Below are 20433 nucleotides of genomic sequence, written 5' to 3' on the forward strand. Positions count from 1 at the left end.
TAAGCCAGTGAGACTTGGCAGTATTGTAAATGATCGGTATGTTGTTGAGGTTTGTTTTTAACATCAGATTACTGATCTGTCTTTTCTCAGGCAGAGTGTACTGTCTAGAAAACCATAAATTGAAAGGTCAGTTTGATGCCCAGCTCCACCCCTGGTGCTTTGTCTTGTTGGGGGGTGTGTGAAATTCCCATCCAAGTGCTGCTGTTCCAGCACGCTGCTCTCTTCTCAGCTCCATGGGAAGGTATGGATATCATCTCAGAAGAAACAGCATGAGAGGTGTTGTAGTTTACCACTATTTGGTATTTCAGAATACAGTGTGTTCTTTGACTCACAGCAAGGATTTTTGTCTGTGATATCTCTGGCTACATGTCAAAGCCCAGGTGCTCACTGAGCAGTGACTGTTCTCATTTTTATTATTCTTGGTGTTATTTCAAGGTAGTGAATAGAGTCAGTTCTCCCAGCTTGCACAGGTTATATGGTACTCTCTTCTGTACTATGGTCAGAAGGCATGGAGAGACTATTTATAGCATGTTTAGTGGTCTACTAATTGGCATTTGGTAGCAGCTTTAAAGTGAAACCAGGAGTGCATAAAACACTGCTCTCCATAGAAATGCCATTGTGCCACAGCCTGCCTCAGCACTCGCCTGTGTTCATCTTTTATTTCTCCTCTTGATCCTGGCTCTGTTTGAGTAAATAAAATAATAGGAGACTTGGAACCCCCACTTCAGCTTTCTGTTTGTGTTTGAACAGCTCTCCTCTCTCACATCTTCTCACTGGCAGTCTTTTGCCAGTCATTCGGAAGCAAATTACATTGCCAGCTCGGTTCTGCGAGGGCAGAGGAATGCAAGGTGGTGTCAGAGGCTGGAAACGAGGGACAGTGGAATTCGGCATTTGTTCCACAGCAGCAGCTGTAGCTGGTTGTTTCAGCACAAGGGGCAGAGTCCGCATGCAGGGTGTGAGCTGCCATTAGCCATAGGAAAAGACCACAGTGGAAGAAGATAAGAGGCACGAGAAGAAAAGAGAGAGTGACGAGCGATCCAGTGTGACCACATCTTGGGGGAAATCTGACTGAGGAAAAGAATTCTCTGGAATAAGCTGCCTCTTTTTTGTGGTGGTTGTTGTTGCTTTTTCAATTCAATCCACCTCAGCCAAACACTGCTGGAGAAAGGATTGTGTTTTAAGTACTTCAGCTAATTCTTGCTGCTTTCACTACGAAGAAAATTTGTTTGCCATGGTGAAAGAAAAAGGTAATTATGTTTATTGATAGACTGGAGTTGAAACAACCTAAGGTGCCAGCCAGGATTACCTAAGGTTTAAACCTTCAGATTTAAAACAACAACAACAAAAAAGCTTTGATTGACAGTTACTGTTTTCCCTTCCTATAAAACTGATGTGCCAAGCCCTGCAGTGGGTTGCACTGATTATCTTTGTACCTGCTTTAGTAAGGGTAGGATATGGAACACACCTAATTTAGGGCATTTGCACAGCTGGCTTCCTTCAGTTTGTACCTCTGTGCTTTTTTTCATGTGATTTAACTCGTTTGCTGTTGACTGTTTTACCTCTTGTGTGCTGCAGTTCAGAGAGCTTTGACCACTGAAGCAGTTAGCTTAAAATTTCCAAGACAAACATTGATACATGCAGCAAGTCTGGACTTGTAAGGGTCATATTTTACCTTTTCATGTAAAAAATGGATTTGGAATTTTGCAGCAGTAAATTAGAGATCAGTTTCAATTACCTGTGAATACCTGGAAATCAAATTTTAAGCATCCCACCAAAGTATTTGCTAGTCAAAGAATTTAGAAAAGGCTGAGGGTGTTTCCTTGCATTAATAGTGGTCTGTGACATTTATTGCATTGTGAAAATGTGAGATACCTTCTGAATTGTATTCCAGTAGTGGATTGGGTGTGAGCTTGAAGCATTACGTTATCATAGAGAGGTTTGGGCTTTGTCCCTGTTTTGTGAAGGGGAGGATCTGTGTTCTTTAATTTGGAGGATTCTGTGAGCGATAACGTGGGGTGAATTCAAACTGGGGAAGAAAGAGAAATAAGTAGTGAGACATTTTTCAGCTGTGAGAACCCAAATTATATGGAAAAAAATAAAAGTGAATGCAGCTTCATGGATGTTTGGATTGAAGTGAGCAGACAGATGCCTTGATAGCTTGCCATAGAGTGTCAGATGTGTCAGGAGAGTTCTAGTCATAAACATTACTGCCATTTTTTGTTGATGAGAAGCAATAGCCCAGCATAAATACTTTTGGCTACTTACCAGATTCAAGATCCATTCCTTCAAATTTCCAGGATCTGGGTGAATTGTTGACCTGCTACACCCCACCCCACCCCCCCAAATCCTTGCACCTGCAGGTTTCAGGATGATTTGAATCAACTGTGCCACTCACCTTTCCAGAGAAGTGTGTTGTCTCAGCTATCAGAATTGTTGCTTGTTCTCTAAGGTGGATTTTAAAATTGGGCTGCTGATTTTCTTGATGTATCCATAAGCTGTGAGCAGCCTTTTTTGCTCTGCTCTCATTTCAATATGCTTCTGCTCCCCTCTCAGCTGATGCACAGTTGGTTGGACTCCTTGTGTTCCATGGACTGTACATTAGGGGTGCTCTGTAAAGTCAGTTTTAGCACCTTAAACATTGAGAGCTGTCATGTACCTGTAAGCAAATTAAAACAAGCCCATCCTGTTTATTAAAAACTCAAGGAAGAAAACCTCCTGGAATCATGGGGAAAGTTGACAGTGAATGGTTGAAAATGTGCAAAAAAGTTGCTTCCTTTCCTCCTCCCCACCAAGCTGAATGCATTATTTACAGTGGCTATTAATATTGATGTTGGATATAAATATTTTTCTCTTCACACAGATAGTGAACTAAAATAACTAACTGCCTTCTTCATGTCGTATCTCATGACTGCAGAGTGAGAAAGGATAGCATCTGCTAAGTGCTTTGCTTTTCTACGGTATTACTTTCAAATAACCTCTGTAGCAAAGTTCTGTTTCATTATTTCTTGTCCTTTCTTTTCTTTTTCCTCTCTTTTTTTCACCATCCACCATACCCCCTCCCCCATTTTAGTCAGAAGGGCAGGAGTTGGGGCTGTTCAGTCTGGAGAAGAGGTGACCTAATTGTGGCCTTCCAGTATCTAAAGGGGGCCTACAAGAAGGCTGGGGAGGGACTTCTCAGGATATCAGGTAGTGATAGGACTAGGGGGAATGGAATGAAGCTGGAGGTGGGGAGATTCAGGCTGGATGTGAGGAGGAAGTACTTGACCAGGAGTGGTGAAGCCCTGGAATGGGTTATCCAGGGAGGCGGTTGAGGCCCCATCCCTGGAGGTGTTTAAGACAGGCTGGATGAGGCTCTGGCCAGGCTGATCTAGCGTGGGGTGTCCCTGCCCATGACAGGGGGGTTGGAACTAGATGATCCTTGTGGTCACTTCCAACGCTGATTGATACTGTGATGATACTATGAGTTAGTGATATTTTGAAGCTGCTGCAAGTACTGCTCTCCAGGGTGATACTCTTGCAACATGCAGGGCAGTGTAATACAGCTGGTACCCTCTGTTTCAGCTGGAATTGCTGTTTGGACAAGCTGAAAATGCATTCAGTCCAGTGTCATTTCATGAACATGTTAACTAGGCACTGGAGGGGCTGGTTCCAACCAGGAAAAAAAAGCCCATGCAATTCCAATTCACTGAATTGCAAAACAGTTAGTAACAGTTTTTAGCAAATTAGCATGCTTCATTATGCTCATATTGTAGAATGGTTGCAGTGTCTGCCTGGTTAGTTCATACACACAAAAAAATCCTGAGGCCAGGGTGTTTTCTGCTGACACCAAATGGCGCTTCCTCAATTACGTCTGACTGATACCACATTTCCATGGCTCTGCCTGTGTACTTATCTATTTCCAATTATGAGCCCTTATTATCTAGTTACTCAGCTAAATTATTATCCCTGTGTTGCATCTGAGGGCAACTTTCTCTCTTTATATCCCTTGACAGAAAGTTTGCATATGCATAGGCATGCCTTGTTATTAATTCTCTTCTGCAATTTAAAACCCACGTGGAATAAGCCGGGCTCTTGGCGCTTCTATATTGAGGTCGGTGTGTGAATTGGGAGCCTGCTGGCCATGTTGCTGGGTGATTTAACTGTGGTAGCATCATCCTTACCCAAGCCAAGACTTCAGCCCTGATTCCTGATTTCTTGAACAGTTGATAGGAGGGCTTTCCTGACAGCCTGTGACACAAAATTGGGAATCAGTTTTGTACCTGATGAGATCTTGGATTAGATCATAGAATCACAGAATTGTTAGGGTTGGAAGGGTCCTCAAGGATCATCTAGTTCCAAAAACTTCTTCCTAACATCCAGTCTGAATCTACCCACTTCTACTTTTTTCCATTCCCCCTAGATCTATCATTACCTGACACCCTAATCATACATGAAAGGAGAATAGTGTGTATTCATGCCCAAATTCTGCATGCTTAGAAGGTTGAGAGGAAAAAAGAGGAAAGCCTAAAGATTTTTTTGGATTAGGAAGCAGGTACTGAGGCTTTGTAAGTTCTGCTCTTCACATAGTGATTCTGTTGAAGGGTAGGTGCTGGCACCTACTGGGTACCATGCTGCAGTAAGCTAGGTGGTGTTTCCAGGTTCTCACAACTGTCTCTGTGAGTATTCAATTGGTGCTGGCTTTTCCAGTAAGCAAAAGATGAACTACAAAAGATGTAGTTCATCAAAATGTTAAGAAGTTTTCCTGTGCAATTTAGCCTCTGGTCTAATACAGTCATGCAGACAGACTTAGTTATCACAGGATCACAGGCTGTCAGGAGCTGGAAGGGACCCAAAGAGATCATCAAGTCCACCCCCCCTGACAGAGCAGGACCATAGAATCTAGCTCAGGTCACAGAGGAGTGCATCCAGATGGGCCTTGAAAGTCTCCAGAGAAGGAGACTTCACAACCTGGTGGAGTCTGGTGTTCTTCATACTTTTGATAAAGCATGATACCAAGAGTTGATAAAGCATGGCACTGATACCCCTTAAGGTTATAACCAAGAAGATTGTTTTTATGCTTGCAGTAGCTCCAGTCTTGTCTTTGCTTACATTTGCATAGCCCAAGAGCTGTAAGTCTCCAAAGCAGCTTTTAATCTAACTTTTTCTGTTGTTGAAAATGGAACTGCTTTAGATGGGGTTATCCTTGATGAGCATGCAAAACGTTACCTGTGTGTTAATTTAAAGGTGTTCTCTCTCTTGAACATTGCCTTTATGTCTACTTGCAATCTTAACATCTGTTCCCAGCATGTTTAATAATGGAATTTGGTGCTGTCACAATCTCAGTGTCATGGCTGTTAATGAAACAGAGTCTTGATCTGAACTCATGACTTTGGAACTTTTAACCCCAGGTGACCTGGGAAACTCTCCCAGTTTGCTGCTTGTGGAGCACATGACAAGATTATGCAATCGCAGGGGGAGGGCTGGGCAGCTTTATTTTCTTTTGGCTTCAGTTTACTTTTGAACTTCGTTCTGCTCCATGGTTTGCTTTTAGTGATTGGCACTTGAGGTGTTGTTTTGATTAAGTCAATGTGCTACCTGGTACAAGCCACAGAAAAGGCATTTTATGAACATGCATTTAGCTCTTGTAGTTGAAGTGCTAAACGATAGAGCAGTTCTGTGTTAGAGATTCTTAAGGTGACCTTGGGGAAGTAATTTGATCTCTCCTTGTGTTAATCTGTAAAATGAGGATAAGAACATTCCTCTTGTCTGCCCTGGTTATTTGAATTAGAAGTCTTTGGAGGAGAGGGTTTCTTTTCCTTCATTTCACAGCTGTGACAAGGAATTCTTAGGCCTGAGTTTTAATTGCTTCCTCTTGTGCAAAAGTCCAGCGGTAGGTGGATATCTTCTAAACATCTTGCTATTTTCTAAAGGCAAAACAACTGCAGAGGAATTAATGTTTTTGTTGGCAAACTTAAGGTGCTGCATATCTCTCTCTCTCTCTCTAAATTTATTTTTAATAGTAGGTTTCAAATTGCAGTTCTGGGTGTGCAGCACTGATAGGGAAACAAAAATAACCAAGGAGATGGCAGCTCAGGCACTGCATGTTTGCTGGAGTTAGTATTTTATTGTAAATAGCACTTGGTTCAAGTGAGGGTACAAATACTCATCTCCAAAGAGTCAGGCAAGCACAGCGTGCAGCCCTAGCATGCCTTGCCTAATGGCTTCCCCAGTTCCCCAGTAGTGAAATTCCATACATTCCTTGCATACCAGCTGCACATAGGAGCCAGCTCTCTGAGGATACGATGGCAGCTCTTTTACACTGAAAAATGGGAGAACTTGAGCTGTTGATCTCACTGGAGGGGAGGGCTTAGTGAGGTTAGTCGTGAAATACTAGACCGCAGACTTCATGGGTTCAGGTAGCAGTAGAGGCAGTTAAGCTGTTCCTCCATCTGAAACCATTGGGGACCAAAACAAACCCACTTTTGAGTAGAGGAGATTCAATCTAATTTATCTGCAATTAATGAACTTTTAGTTACTAATCCTGGTGTTGAAAAGAAAAGCAAGCAAACAGATACTGGAAAAACATGCCTCAGCTTCTCCATCCCCTTTTTCTTCTCCATTCCCCTTGCCACACACTATACTCAGTACCTTCAGTGGGGTGAGGGTGACACAGGAGGCTGGGGTTAGTGCATTCTTGTTCCTTTCATTTTGTTGCTTCTTTTTTCCTTTCTGTCCCAGCTTGTACCAGCTTGGTTTGCCTCAGCATTTCTTCTGCCTTGCTGGCCCTCCTGCTCTGGCATTGTCTCCTTTGTCTCCTCCATTTTTAGACAAGTCTGCTGCTCTGGCATCTCTCTTGCATCTCCTGCTGAGCGTCTACCCTTTCAATGTTTACTGCCCCTTTTTATGTATATGTTTTTCCAGAGGTGCTGTGTAGAATCTTAGAATTGTCAGGGTTGGAAGGGACCTCAAGAATCATCCAGTTCCAACCCCCCTGCCATGGGCAGGGACACCTCACATTAGAGCAGGTTGCTCACAGCCACATCCAGCCTTGCCACATCTAGCCATGTCCAGCCTGGCCTTAAAAACCTTCAGGGATGAAGCTTCTACCACCTCCCTGGGCAACCTGTTTGGGTGTCTCACCACCCTCATGGGGAAGAACTTCTTCCTAACATCCAATCTGAATCTACCCATTTCTAGTTTTGTTCCATTCCCCCTAGTCTTATCATTACCTGACACCCTAAAAAGTCCCTCTCCAGCTTTCTTGTAGGCCCCCTTCAGATACTGTTTTCTTCTGGTTCTATTTTGATGTGCAATGTGTCAGTTTTATCCATTGATATCAGAGCCAACTGTGACCAACCCAATGCACTCCATGAGCACCTCCTACACAGGTCACCAGTGCAGTACCCTCACTACCAAAGACCTGCTAGTTAGCTTGAACACAAGTGACTAGACTGCACATTATATGGTTGTTTCCCTTGGATGAGAATTCAAAGGCAAAACTTTGAAAGAGCCTTGGCAGGGTGAAATTGGGCATGTTTAAAATACATTAGACTCTATTTTTTTCCAGAAGGGAGGTAGGAAGCTTAGTAGGAAAGAACTTGTAAGTTAGGATGATAATTTGGCCTGCTACTGTAGGGTAGTCAATTCTTTTCCCCTGGTATGCATTAATTTTTCCATAAAAAGACTACATTCCATTAATCAAAAATGTGCAGTGCCCTTGGGGTGGGAGAAGCCAGAGAACAGCATTTTGATGTTTCTGGGGGCAATCCATAACTAATTTAGAAAAGGATTTTTTATTTAAAAAGTTGGTTTTCCACCTAGAGAACAGTCAGGGTCCCCCAAAGGATGACTAATCCTTGCCTTCCTTGAGCCTGGATAGCTTTCAGGCTCACGAGGGATCTGGCTGAGGGGAACACTTAGGCATTGTCTTGGCTTACTCTGCTCAGCAGAGTACCTTGTTGAGTCTAATTGAATCACTGGGATTTAAGCTAAGTAAGTGCTTCAGTGTTGTCTCAAAGTCAGCTCCATTGTTGGAGGCTTTCTGATGCTTTTGCAGCGTTTTATTGATGACAGCGATTTTGTGATGTATGTTAACTGTGTTGTGGTGTAAGAGACAGCTCTGAAAGAAATAATCCTGGCTTCTCTATGGGCTTGTCATAAAGTGCTATAAAATCCAGTTAGGATGGATACCTTGTGCACCTCAGTCGTGTGTGCTGTCTGCTATTGCGTGCACAGGGACAGGAAAACAGAAGCAGGGAAGCTGAGGAATCTCCTCAAAGCTGTGAAGTGAGAAGTGCTAAAATAAGGGTCAAGCCAAGCAGTGCCAGCTGTTGAGAAGTGCAATGTTACTGCATTTATGCCATAGGAGAGCCTTGCAGGCAAGGTTCACTAAACAGTGTCAACAGGAGAGCTCTTGAATTCCCACTGCTGTTAGCACCAGTTCAGTAGAATAGATCAGAATAGAATTAACCAGGTTGGAAAGGACCTTTGAGATCATCAAGTCCAACCTATCATCCAGCACCATGTAATCAACTCAACCATGGCACCAAGCACCCCATCCAGTCTCTTCTTAAAAACACCTCTACTGATGGTGACTCCACCACGTCCCTGGGCAGCTCATTCCAATGACCAATCATAAACAGCAGGAGAATTGGGGTTTAGAATTAGTGTTCTGATATTGACTTGCCTCAAAAGGGCACTTAATTCCCTTCACTGTGTGGAATGCTTTTGACAGCCTCAAAAAAAGGAAGCATAGGGGAACTTGAACTAGAGTTCACTGCTGCTGGCTGAAATCCCCACATGAGTTGCTGTTCAGGTGGCAAGGAGGTGTGTTTGACATTTGAGTGATATTCTAGGTAACCACCACTCATCACTCAGGCAGAATTTCCATGCTGTCTGGAAAAAGCAGTTGCTTTTTCTGCTAACTTCAGCAACTTGCTTTTGTGCAGCCTTGAGGATCCTTGAAGACTTGCAGTGAATAATCTGACAATTCTGTTTATTAATTCTTTTGAGTAAGACTCTGACATGGACATCAAGTGATGTGCATGAGATGGTTGCTCAGAGTACTCTTAGGGGCATTTGAATTTCTGATTATTCTTGTCCTATGTTAGAAAACAACAACCCCAAACCACTCCTGTGAAATAATGGCTGGATCTTTTTGTGTCTGATGGGTGTGTTGAAGGCATAACTGGGTGCACTTTGTTTATTCCAGCTGAAGAACTGAGGCTGAGAAGCACATATTTTGGTGATAATTGAATAGGATACATTGAAAAGTGTCAGGTTTTCATAGGTCTTCACTTTGTTAATCAAGGAGAGATTAAGACCAGAGACAGAGGACTAGGGTATTAGTTGTACCTCTCTGGATCTAAACCAGAGCAGACTTAGGCTATCCTGTTCGTCTTCAGATGACTTTCTCACACAATCCAGCCCTCATTACTGTGCTTGCCCTGCTTGCTAAGCTCCAACTCTCATCCCACCAACACCCCCAAAAAAAGGAGTGTGAATTAACAGGGGGGAGAGCTGCCTTGCTCTATCAGGATGAATGCACTGAGCAGCTAGTATGCTCTCACATGTACCCTGTGTCACCATGATTAGGACACTGACTTTTCCAGTGCCAAAAGAGATAGTGTCCTGCAGTGTTCTGATTGCTGCTGTGGTCCTGCCTGCATCTGCTATTTTCAGCAGCAGGCTAATTGTAAGGGGAAAATAACAATAATACCTTTATGGAAAATATCAGAATACATACATAGAATACATAGAATAAACCAGGTTGGAAGAGACCTTCAAGATCATCGCGTCCAACCCATCAACCAATCCAACACCACCTAAACAACTAACCCATGGCACCAGAAAGCATTTTGAGAATGTGGTAAATAAGTACAAGATTTATGATTTTTGTTTTTAAACAAATAGCTACTCTCCTTATATGTAGACTGTGAAAATAGTTTTAAGACAAATTGGCACGTTCTAGGAGTAACAGAGACAAAGTTGCTGCAAGAGGGAGTTTTACAATTATTCTTCAGGTATGATTTGAATGGCAATAGTATGAACAAGCTACAGTCTAGGAGTTTGCCTTAGCCTTTTTCATCCATGTGTGGGCATGCAGCTCCCTTGTAGCTCTTCATGGGAGGGCCTCCTTCTGGGATATCCTGGAATTCCTGGAGATCCCTATCTGATACCTGTGCCTAGTGACTGCGGTAACTTCTTTATCTCTTCCTGACAGCTTGGAGGTTTGATTTCGGTCTCAGTCGCTCTTTGGTCACCTGTGCTGATAGGATTCTTATAGATTTAAGGTTGAAGAACTGAGTCTGCAGATAAGCAAAATGATGCTGCATTTTACATCCCTTCATTTTAATGGCTGTTTCAGTAACTTCTCAAAGCTCCACTGTGCCGGGCATTTACAACAGAGGAATTCCTCAGGGAGTGTACAGGCTACAGGCAGGCATTACAAACCAAAGGTTACAGACGTTCATCTCTGCAGTAAAGAGGACAGGAGAAAATTACTTCATGTGTCTTTCCAAAAAGAGCTTGGAAAAGAAGTGATGAGTCAGATCTGGTTCTTGAACTTGGTTCTCTGGGGTCTTTCTAGTTCCTTTCATCCCAAAACAGCTGTTTTCCTCACTTCTTGTACTGTGCACAGTGTCTACTTACCTCTGTTCCGTCCCAAGCAAGCTGCTGCACAGCTGGAGTAAGAGTACAGCTGCTTGCCAGCATCAGAGACTGAGGGGATTGTAATTTCAAAAGCTTCTCAAGTTTTGAACTCCAAACGATGGCCTCCAAAGCCCTGTCAGGTGTTACAGAGTGAGAGGGCAGAGTACACTGCTGCCTGGAGGAAGATTTGGTTGTATTTACTGTCTTGGAAATCTCTAGCACATTTTACCTTCATTAGAAGCAAAAAAACCCCAAATAAACACCATGCAATAGTTCCATGCCATTAAATCTATGCTTTATTTATCATTCTTAATAGCTCTGTTTCCAGCTAGGAAAACACAGTATCCAACTGCAAGTTAGCATTTCAGAGCATGCTGTCCTTGTTAGGCCACTCTAGATAGTCCCCCATGCCTGTGCTGCAACAGGCACAGCATGATCTCAGTGCTGTGCAAAAGACCCCAGAGGTTGTGGAGCTAGAAGTCATGGAAATTGCATGAAGCTGGAAGTTACACCTGCTTCAACATCGCTCCAGGTTTGTTTGTGAAGGTACACATGCAAATGTGAAAATAACAAACATTCAGTTTAAAAACGATTGCCCTCCTCCTGTTTAAATTTAGAGCAAGCTGCTTTTTACTTCAGAGCAGAACTGAGTGGAGCAGATTTTGCTGTGACCTCTGCTTTGCAGCATGCTCACAGCAAGGCACTTCCCAGAAGCTTCTTTCTGACTTCCAATAAAAAGCTGAAGTATTCTGTGGCTTGCAGCAGGGACATGGAGTCTTGCCAGGAGAAATCTGCAGCTAAGTGTCACTTACTTTGAGTCCTTTATTTCAGTACAGTTCTGTGTTCAGGGAATCATCAACAAGGGAGGCTGCAGTATTTATTTTCCTTTTTCCCTTTATTCAACAACTGTTACTCATCAGGTAGTTCCTTTAATTTCCATTTCAGAAGGGTTTGGTGTGTGGTTCTTTCTGGCTGATGCAGCAAACCAAATAATTGCTGGTAAACCTTTGTACAACAACCTACTCTACATGACTGACAAGAGAGTATTAAACTGCACAGCAAATTAATTCCTTCATTTTCCTCAGAAAGTGCCTTAGATTTTTTTTTCATATGAACATTAGGTTGCTCTTGGTATTTTCTATCTCTTTTTCTTCCTAATTGTTTTTCTTTTCTTTGTAGGTCTGGAATTACTTTATGATGTCTTGACAGAATGCACTAATGAGTACTCCCAAGCTGGTAGAGTTGCTTAGAGTTTACATCCATGTAATGCAGTTGCAGAAATTAATGACAGCAGCATTGCATGATTCACAAGGGAGTGTAAGGATTGGCAGCAGTCATGGTGGGATGTCTGTGGAGTGATTTTAGCACAAAGCAATAGTGCAGTGACAAAGACTGTCCTCCTCAGAGGAGAATGTGCTATTGAGGTTTGCTCCTTCTCTTTCTTTTCCCTCCTGAATTAGACAACGTAATCCAGTCAGCAGTGTCTGTGTTGCTCTGTGTAAATTGGACATTTAATGGGACATTGATTTGTCTTATTGGAAACCCAAATGAGCTTAAGAAGGCATTAATTATTCATGAATTATTCATTTAAGATGGTCTCGTAAGTAAGAGTGGAAATCTCAACCCAGCCTGTCTTGGCTCATGTTTATACACCTTTATAAGGCTCACCTTTACATAGCTCATGTATGTTCATTAATAAAGAAAAAAAGCATGTCTTCAGGCAGTGCTCAGCAGCTTTGGAAGGTGAAAATCAAACTTTGGGAAAGTTTTGTTGATGATCTTTTGTAATTAGTCTCTGTAAAGCTGTAAAGACTCCAACAGCTTAGAGTTCTATAGGTACTGCAGCTCTCATAGTTAATCTTGAAAAGTCCTGAAGGGATAAAAATAAGATTAAATATCCAAAGAAGTTGTTGCACATGTTTGATCTGTATGCCTGCTTCCAGCATTCATTCAAGTGTAGACACTGCAGTTGCTTAACTAGAGGTGGTTTTAAAAACTGGTTCACTTAGTAGCCTAGTTACTGCTGGTGGAATGGCATTCGTTTGAAATGTGTTAGCAGGCATCTGCACCTTGCTGCTGTGAGCTGCACTGATAGATATGCTGTGTTTAGTCTGACACAAAAAGATCCATGTACTGGTTAGGCTAAACTGAATTGAATAGAAGTGAATAGAATCAAATAGAATAGAATTAGCCAGGTTGGAAAAGACCTTTGAGATCATCAAGTCCAACCTATCACCCAACACCATCTGATCAACTAAACCATGGCACCAAGCACCCCATCCAGTCTCTTCCTATCACCTCCAGTGATGGTGACTCCACCACCTCCCTGGGCAGCACATTCCAATGGTCAGTCTCTCCTTCTGTGAAGAACTTCTTCCTAACATCCGGCCTAAACCTCCCCTGGCACAGCTTGAGACTGTGTCTTCTTCTTCTGGTGCTGGTTGCCTGGGATGGTTTGTATGTAGACAGGCAGCATTTCACACCAGTTTACTGGAACTGGTAAATACATGTGTTGAGTTTATATTACACTATTTATGCAGTAAGTGTGGACTTTGTGATATGAAGGCAAATATAAGCCTCAGTACTGAACAAAGAATGTGTTGCTCTGGTAACATCTCTTCTTCAGAAAGTTAGTTTGTCTTCTATTAATTGGGAAGACAGTTGTGTTGTTAATGCATTTAGGTTAGGTGGGTTGGATTGGTTGAGGGGTTGGACACCATGATCTTGAAGGTCTCTTCCAACCTGTTTTTATTATTATTATTATTATTATTATTATTATTATTATTATTATTATTATTATTATTTTCAAACTTCATGAAAGGCAACACTACTCCTCAAGATGGTGCTTGTCCACTCACACACTTCCCAATGAATACTGCTTCAAGGTATGGCAGATATGGATATAACACTCATCTGGACTGACATACTGTCTTAGGTACTTAGGTGACTCCATCCATCCAAGGGTTTGGGAACCTTATCTTTTATATTTACTCTCATAGTAAGGTAAGGCTGACAGTGCTTTTAGACCTGGTTAACAGTCAGGGACACTCAAGACACAGACAAACTAAAACATTCTGATAACTTCACTTTAGGCTGATAGTTTACAGCTCACTCTCTGATTTTAGTCCTTTAGTGTCAGGAACGTGCTATCCAAAGAGTCCAGAGACCCATGATGGAGCAGGGGTTGGAACCTGGCTTATCCTGATCCTAAGTTAATGTCTTGTAGCTAATTATACTGGCTGGAGTCTGTTGCTATCCTAGTCATGATATAGAGTTGCCTTACAGCACCGTTGCTGGTGGTGCACAATGCCTGAGAACATACCTTCTAGCATACCCTTAATGTGGGGAGGGGTTGCTGCAGGCAGAGCCCAAAATGTTTACTGTCTCAAGATGTGAAATCTCTGTGAGGAGAGGAGCCAAGCTTCTAGCTCAGGGTTTTCAGACCCAAAGTAGCTCACAATTTGCATGTCCAGTAAGCTGGCTGGACTTCAGTCAGAAACACTTTAATAAACCACTTGTAAAGGTATTATTCTTTTTTCTTTAATTCCCTGTTCTGTCCTCACTGGTAACTATAAAGAATCACCTCTGTCACTAAGAAGCCTTGTGTGTATTGCATATGTCCAAAGGAAAAAGCTTGCAAGCATATCCTTGCAGGAGAACAAAAGTCAATTACTCAGTCTTGACCTACAATGCCAAATCCAGGCTAGTAAGACAGGCACCATAATTAGCTTCAGTTAAGACATCAGTCTGGAATTAGCAATGAGGGGTATTTGTATTCATTTAAATGGCTGGGAAGGCAGAACTGGGAGGAAGTTGCATCCCTGGACCAGTCTTGAAAACATTTATTTTCTCTCTAGTGAAGAACAAAAACTTGTTTCAGATGCACAGCAGAAGATCTTGGCATGCAGAGTATACTAAGGTGTCTTCCACATGTGGGTTTGAGAGATTAGAGAATCACAGGTAGAGATTTCCCACTGCACTGTGTAAGTCATAGGCAGCATTTGCCCAAATCCTTGATCCAGTTCCTCATTAGAGCAGTGGTAAAAATCCACTCTGTTACCTTTTCTTCAGTTGCCATCAGGCTGCCTGGATCTGAGAGGGAATTTTTCTCATCAGAATGTGATTTGTTGGCACTTGTCTCCAGGTTTGCCTCTTACTTTCTTTTCTCTTCTTTTTTCTTTTTCTTTCTTTCTTTCTAGTTGCATAAACTATGTTTCCTTGGTTACAGGTTAATAGTTAATAGTCTTGTGTGGAAGGAGAAATAACTTCCATTCCAGGAATAGTATTGCATTGCAGACTTAGATGAGGTTCACCCAAGGCAAGGCTTTTGCTGGCCTCTTATTTAAATGGAGTTGCTAATTGAAACACTGGTTGGCACTGCCAACTGCATTCTGTTTGCCAGTATGGACTTGTCCTGGTTTTGCTGGGACAGAATCCTAGGCCAGCCGTGGGCTGCAGGCCATTAGCAGCTTTGAGTCACCCAGGATAGCTGACTTGAGTTGCCTAGAGGTGTATCCTGTACTATAAACATCACACTCAATATAAAGGGGAAAATTTACTCCTCTGTGAGCTTTCCCAGGCTCCTCCTGAGCCACCTTCTCTTCCTTCTCCTGCTCTTGAGGACTGCCTTCTTGTTCAGTGTGACTGCTGTAAATCTGCTGGGCTGAGTATAGCTTTATATACTTTGTACTGACATTGGAATCTGTTTGGCTATTTCATTAAATCCATTTCCTTTCTAGCCTGTGGGTCTCTCTGCTTCTTTCAATTCCTCTTCTCTGCTGGGGAGGGGTCATTAAGTGACAGAGCAACTGCTAGTTAAGCCCCAGATATGGGCTAAACATAGGCAGGGCTAAACATAACTGCTCAGGGGAAACAGTTGAAATTAGGAGAAGATACTAAAATTTGGAGCTTGAATAGAAGAGTTCAGTTACTTTCTTTGAAGGCTGGGGACAGAGGTGGTGATAAGAACAAAACAGCAGCTAACATATTGTTGGATTGGTTGATGGGTTGGACGCGATGATCTTGAAGGTCTCTTCCAAAACAGCAGCTAACATAGTGTTGGATTGGTTGATGGGTTGGACGCGATGATCTTGAAGGTCTCTTCCAACCTGGTTTATTCTATGTATTCTATGTATATTAGTTTGACAGGATTTAGAACAGAAATTGTTGCTTGGAACACTCGTTATCCTCTCTTCTGTAGTCACATTGGGCTTTTTATTGTAAGTCTTGTATTTATATAATACAGAATGATAGCAGCATTTCTTCACTAAAGCATTTAAAAGGAGAGTAATGTAGAAGGACTTTGTGAAGTCTTCCTTAGAAATTCATTGAAGAAGGCGAGGAAACTGCTCTAGTAAACTTGAGCAAGGTATCTGCTATATTGCTGCATAAACAGTAACCTGGCGGGGAGAAAGGCATAAACCTGGCTGAGGAAATGTCAAGAATTGATCAGAAAAGGACAAGAGCTCCAGAAAACACTGAGATAGAACAGTGAAGATGATTCCCAGTGGCTGAGAGTGATGTAGGAGTTTCAGCACTGAGTCCTTTGTAGGCTAAAGACAGAGGTGTGGGTAGGGAGGTGTGTTTTCTCTGAAGTGTTCTGATGAGCATCGCTAGTTTGAGAACAGTATTACAAGAAGGACAACTTTTCAGTGTTAGAATGGGATGTGGGAGGGAGATCTGAAGGAACATAGTTTTGTTTGGGAACATTCTGGGTAATACTTCCCACTTCAAAGAGTACAGTTGAGACTCAATCTTGCTCTAGCTTACGCCTGCGCAATTCTACTAGAGCCCCAAGCGGCCACGAGACACATCTGAGCAGAAAGTTAAACACTTTTATGGAAGCCAAATGTGCTGCAGTAAAACTTTTATTATGACAATGAAATACACAATAAAGCTGACACAAGCCTTTGCTGTTCTTGTCCAAGCTCTGCTCAGGGCTGGGGGATAGCTGATCAATTTCGGTACCTGGAATTTTATCTCCTTAACTATACTGCAGATGCTTTGGTCTTTTCTGTTGTATGTTATTTTCATGTGGAGAGTCATTTCTGCTAGGATGAAGGGGAGTAAAACCTAATAATGATGGCTGGTTTTCTCTACAGATGTGCTTCTCCTGTGTTAGGTATATGTGCTGTAGCAAAATGCCCCTGTACTCAGCACTGGTTAGGCCACATCTTGAGTACTGTGTCCAGTTCTGGGCCCCTCAGTTTAAGAAGGACATTGAGACATTGAACACATCCAGAGAAGGGCAGTGAGGCTGGGGAGAGGTCTTGGGCACAAGCCCTGTGAGGAGAGGTTGAGGGAGCTGGGGGTCTTTAGCCTGGAAAAGAGGAGGCTCAGAGGAGAACTTATTGCTCTCTACAACTAGCTGAAAGGAGATTGTAGCCAGCTAGGGGTTGGTCTCTTCTCCCAGGCAACCAGCACCAGAACAAGAGGACACAGTCTCAAACTGTGCCAGGGGAAGTTTAGACTCGAGGTGAGGAGAAAGTTCTTCACAGAGAGAGTTATTAGCCATTGGAATATGCTGCCCAGGGAGGTGGTGGAGTCACCATGCCTGGAGGTGTTCAAAAAGGGTTTGGATGTGGCACTTGAAGCCATGGTTTAGTTGCCACGAAGTGTTAGGTATTGGGTAATAGGTTGGGCTTGATCATCTCTGAGGTTTTTTCCAATCTGGTTGATTCTCTGATTCTAAAATGAAGATGTTTGTTGTTTGATATAGTCATTCACATGCCAAATCAGGCTGCCTGGTTCATCTGGCTTCCCAAAAGATTGTTTTTGTCTTTTCTTTCCCCCTTGGATTGCATTCTTTCTTGGATGAAAGTAGCTCAGTTCTTGCTGCCTTGTGTGCCTATTGAATGGTTTACACACACTCATGTTCTTAGAAAGAAAAGCTTAAGCAGTCTGAAACACTTTGTGGCACTGAAACTGTGGAGGGAATTTTTCCTTGTCTTTCCATGGCAACCTCAGTGGAAAGAGAGAGTGCTTGATCTTAACAGCTTAAACTACTTGTTTATGAAAAGACCATATTGAAAAAACAATTGGTGGTCACTTTTTAAATGAGCATAATGATGAACTGTGTCTGAGAACACAGGTTGATGTACAGGAGCGAACATCCTTTGTGTCTGGGTTTAAACAATAATTTTTTTGTGTGTTTTATTCTTGGTTTACAGTGGCCCATCCTCAGGAGCCTCACCACCCCTCTGAAAAGCCAGTCATCCACTGCCATAAATGTGGGGAGCCGTGTAAAGGTGAAGTGCTCCGTGTTCAGGCCAGACACTTCCACATCAAATGCTTCACCTGCAAAGGTAAGACCTTGGTGTTCATGTTAGAAATGAGTAAATTTGTGCAAATGCTCCTTGAAGCAGTGCTGGAAGGCCTTGCTTCCTGCAACCAGCCACTTACAGGATATTCTTGTGGCCCAGTATCCAAGTAGCAGTGTGTCTGAGTGGCAGTGGGTGGGGACAGTAAAGGGTCGGGGTGAAATGGCTGAATCACACCTACACAAGCAGCAAGGTGATTGGAACCACACAGAACAAAATCAATATGCAAATATCTACAATTTGAAAGAAAGGTTATATGATTATTGATTTTACTGGGGGGCAGAGGAATGAATTTGCTGCCACTAGAAGACTCAAAATAGAATCCTAGTATCATATAATTGATAGGGTTGGAAGGGACCTGAAGGATCATCCAGTTTCAACCCTCCATCCATGGGCAGGGACACCTCACACTAGATCAGGTTGCTCAGAGCCACATCCAGCCTGGCCTAAAAAACCTCCAGGGATGAGGCTTCTGCCACATCCCTGGGCAACCTGTTTGGGTGTCTCACCACCCTCATGAGGAAGAACTTCTTCCTAACTGATCCAATCTGAATCTAACCATTTTAGATCCATTCCACTCAATCCTATCCCTACCTGACACCTAAAAAAGTCCCTCACCAGCTTTTTTGTAGGCCCCCTTCAGATACTGGAAGGCCACAATAAGGTCTCCTCAGAGCCTTCTCCAGACTGAACAGCTCCACCTCTCTCAGTCTGTCCTCATAGGAGAAAGAGCTCCAGCCCTCGGATCATCTTTGTGGCCCTTCTCTGGACATGTTCCAGCATGTTCAGATCCTTCCTGTAATAGCACATTCTGCTCTCAATATTTATGTGTTAATTCCTTTTCAATGTTCACTGGGAGCAAGCTACACAATGGATAATCTTACCTGAAAGAGATGGGGGAGAAAACCCAACTTAGCTCTTTTAAATATTATTTTCTTCACACACTTCTGTGTGTAGACAGTTTCACATGTTTCCCAAACAGTGAATTAGGCCTTAATGAAACTCTGGCTGCTTTGGTGCATTTCTTTTTCCTCTTGTTTATTTGGAAACAATGGAACAACACTAAACATCCAAGATGGAGTGTCACAAAACATAGCAAGAGAAAGTACAGCCCTAGCAGCCAGTCAGAAATCCAGTTTGAATAGCTGGCTTGGTTTCAAATGCTGTGTTGTATGCATTGCCTATTATATTCCTGTATGGAGTGAGGGTACATTTAGATGGGATGAAAAATGTGGCTTAAGAAAATTCTGCTTCTTGGTATTTATGTTTTTTTTTCCTGAGTGCCTTTTCAAGGATTTTGGATAAATTTGGATTATTATTTAAAAAAGAGTCACATGTTGATAGAAAGCAGTCTGTCATTTGAGATAGTTATGAAAATGAAGCTCCTTTTAACTGCATTGATTGCTGTTCAGTACATACTTGTGTTCAAAGAGCCCATCCAAAAGAAACCCCTGATGGCTATGAGAGAAACATGCAGGGTGGTCATTGTGGAGGCTGTGCTGGGGCAAGGGGCAAAGTGAAGTTTTGACCATGCATTTTGAGAGAGATAGCAAGATCACAGGATGTTAGGGGTTGTAAGGGACCTCAGGAGACCATAGAGTCCTCACAAGATGTTAGGGATTGGAAGGGACCTCAGGAGACCACAGAGTCCAGCCCCGATGTGCCTTCAGTGAGTGAGCAATACAGAGGATCATTATGAAAAGGGAAGGAGCAGGAAACAAGGGATGTCTCTAGTAGTTGTGCTGACATCATGACCCTTGGAAAAAGCTGAGCTGGATTTTTTTCAAGCTGAGTGCTGGAAAAACAATTCCTTTCCTTGCTTGTGGTTGGCCGAAGTGTTGGTCTCTGCTCAGTTGTAAGTATCTGCACATCCCAGTTTGAACTGAGAGGGCCGGTACTGAATCTTGGAGGCTTTTCTCTTACTGTTCAGTCAATCTGTGCCTCATTAGTTGGATTGACCAGAAAGTGAGTGTTGTCTCTGTGTTCTTTTGCCTTTCATTGAGGAAATGGGGGGGTGTGGGAGCTTACTCCAAGTCTTGTTTTGTACCTTATGCCTGAGCTGCAGAACTTGTTTATGGTTGGCCTCTTGTATTTCAGTAAATGCAGTTTTTGTTTAAACTATTTAGTTACTTACTTTTATTGCATGTTTTCTGCCCATGTGGTTCATGCAAGTAGGACACAGCTGTGCAAGTGGGAGTTTTCTTTAAGTCTAATGGGTTTTTAATTTGGCATGACTGTGACTCCACAGGAGATGGAGTTAGACCCTTTTGTACAGTATGTTGTTAGCAAGAGGAAGCAATTCATACTGGACCAGAATGTATCAATTGCATCTACAGGTGTTTTGGTTCTCTTTCTCTTTTCAGCAGGCTAAAGTTTGCCCTTGAGACTCCAGCTCATCTACTGTGTGAAAGATTTTAGTAAGCTCATAATTGTCTGACTCTTCTCATACCTGCTGAAAATGTTTAAGCTTTTACCCACAGACAGT

The 20433-nt window shown here is 42.6% G+C and overlaps 1 protein-coding gene across 11 annotated transcripts in view; it reads left to right on the forward strand.

Annotated features, from left to right (window-relative positions):
* ABLIM1 (actin binding LIM protein 1) overlaps positions 1 to 20433 on the forward strand; it is a 212515-nt gene that overhangs the window by 86387 nt on the left and 105695 nt on the right. For 10 of the 11 annotated variants that reach the window (XM_054163606.1, XM_054163602.1, XM_054163607.1 and 7 more), the window contains exon 2: positions 17799 to 17933. In XM_054163606.1, the coding sequence (XP_054019581.1) occupies positions 17799 to 17933 (135 nt within the window). Of the gene's footprint in view, positions 1 to 867; positions 1248 to 17798; positions 17934 to 20433 lie in introns of those variants that run through there. The other variant, XM_054163604.1, reaches the window with a different exon arrangement.

This window comes from Dryobates pubescens, chromosome 8 (genome assembly GCF_014839835.1).
Source record: "Dryobates pubescens isolate bDryPub1 chromosome 8, bDryPub1.pri, whole genome shotgun sequence".
NCBI classification, from domain to species: Eukaryota; Metazoa; Chordata; class Aves; order Piciformes; family Picidae; genus Dryobates; species Dryobates pubescens.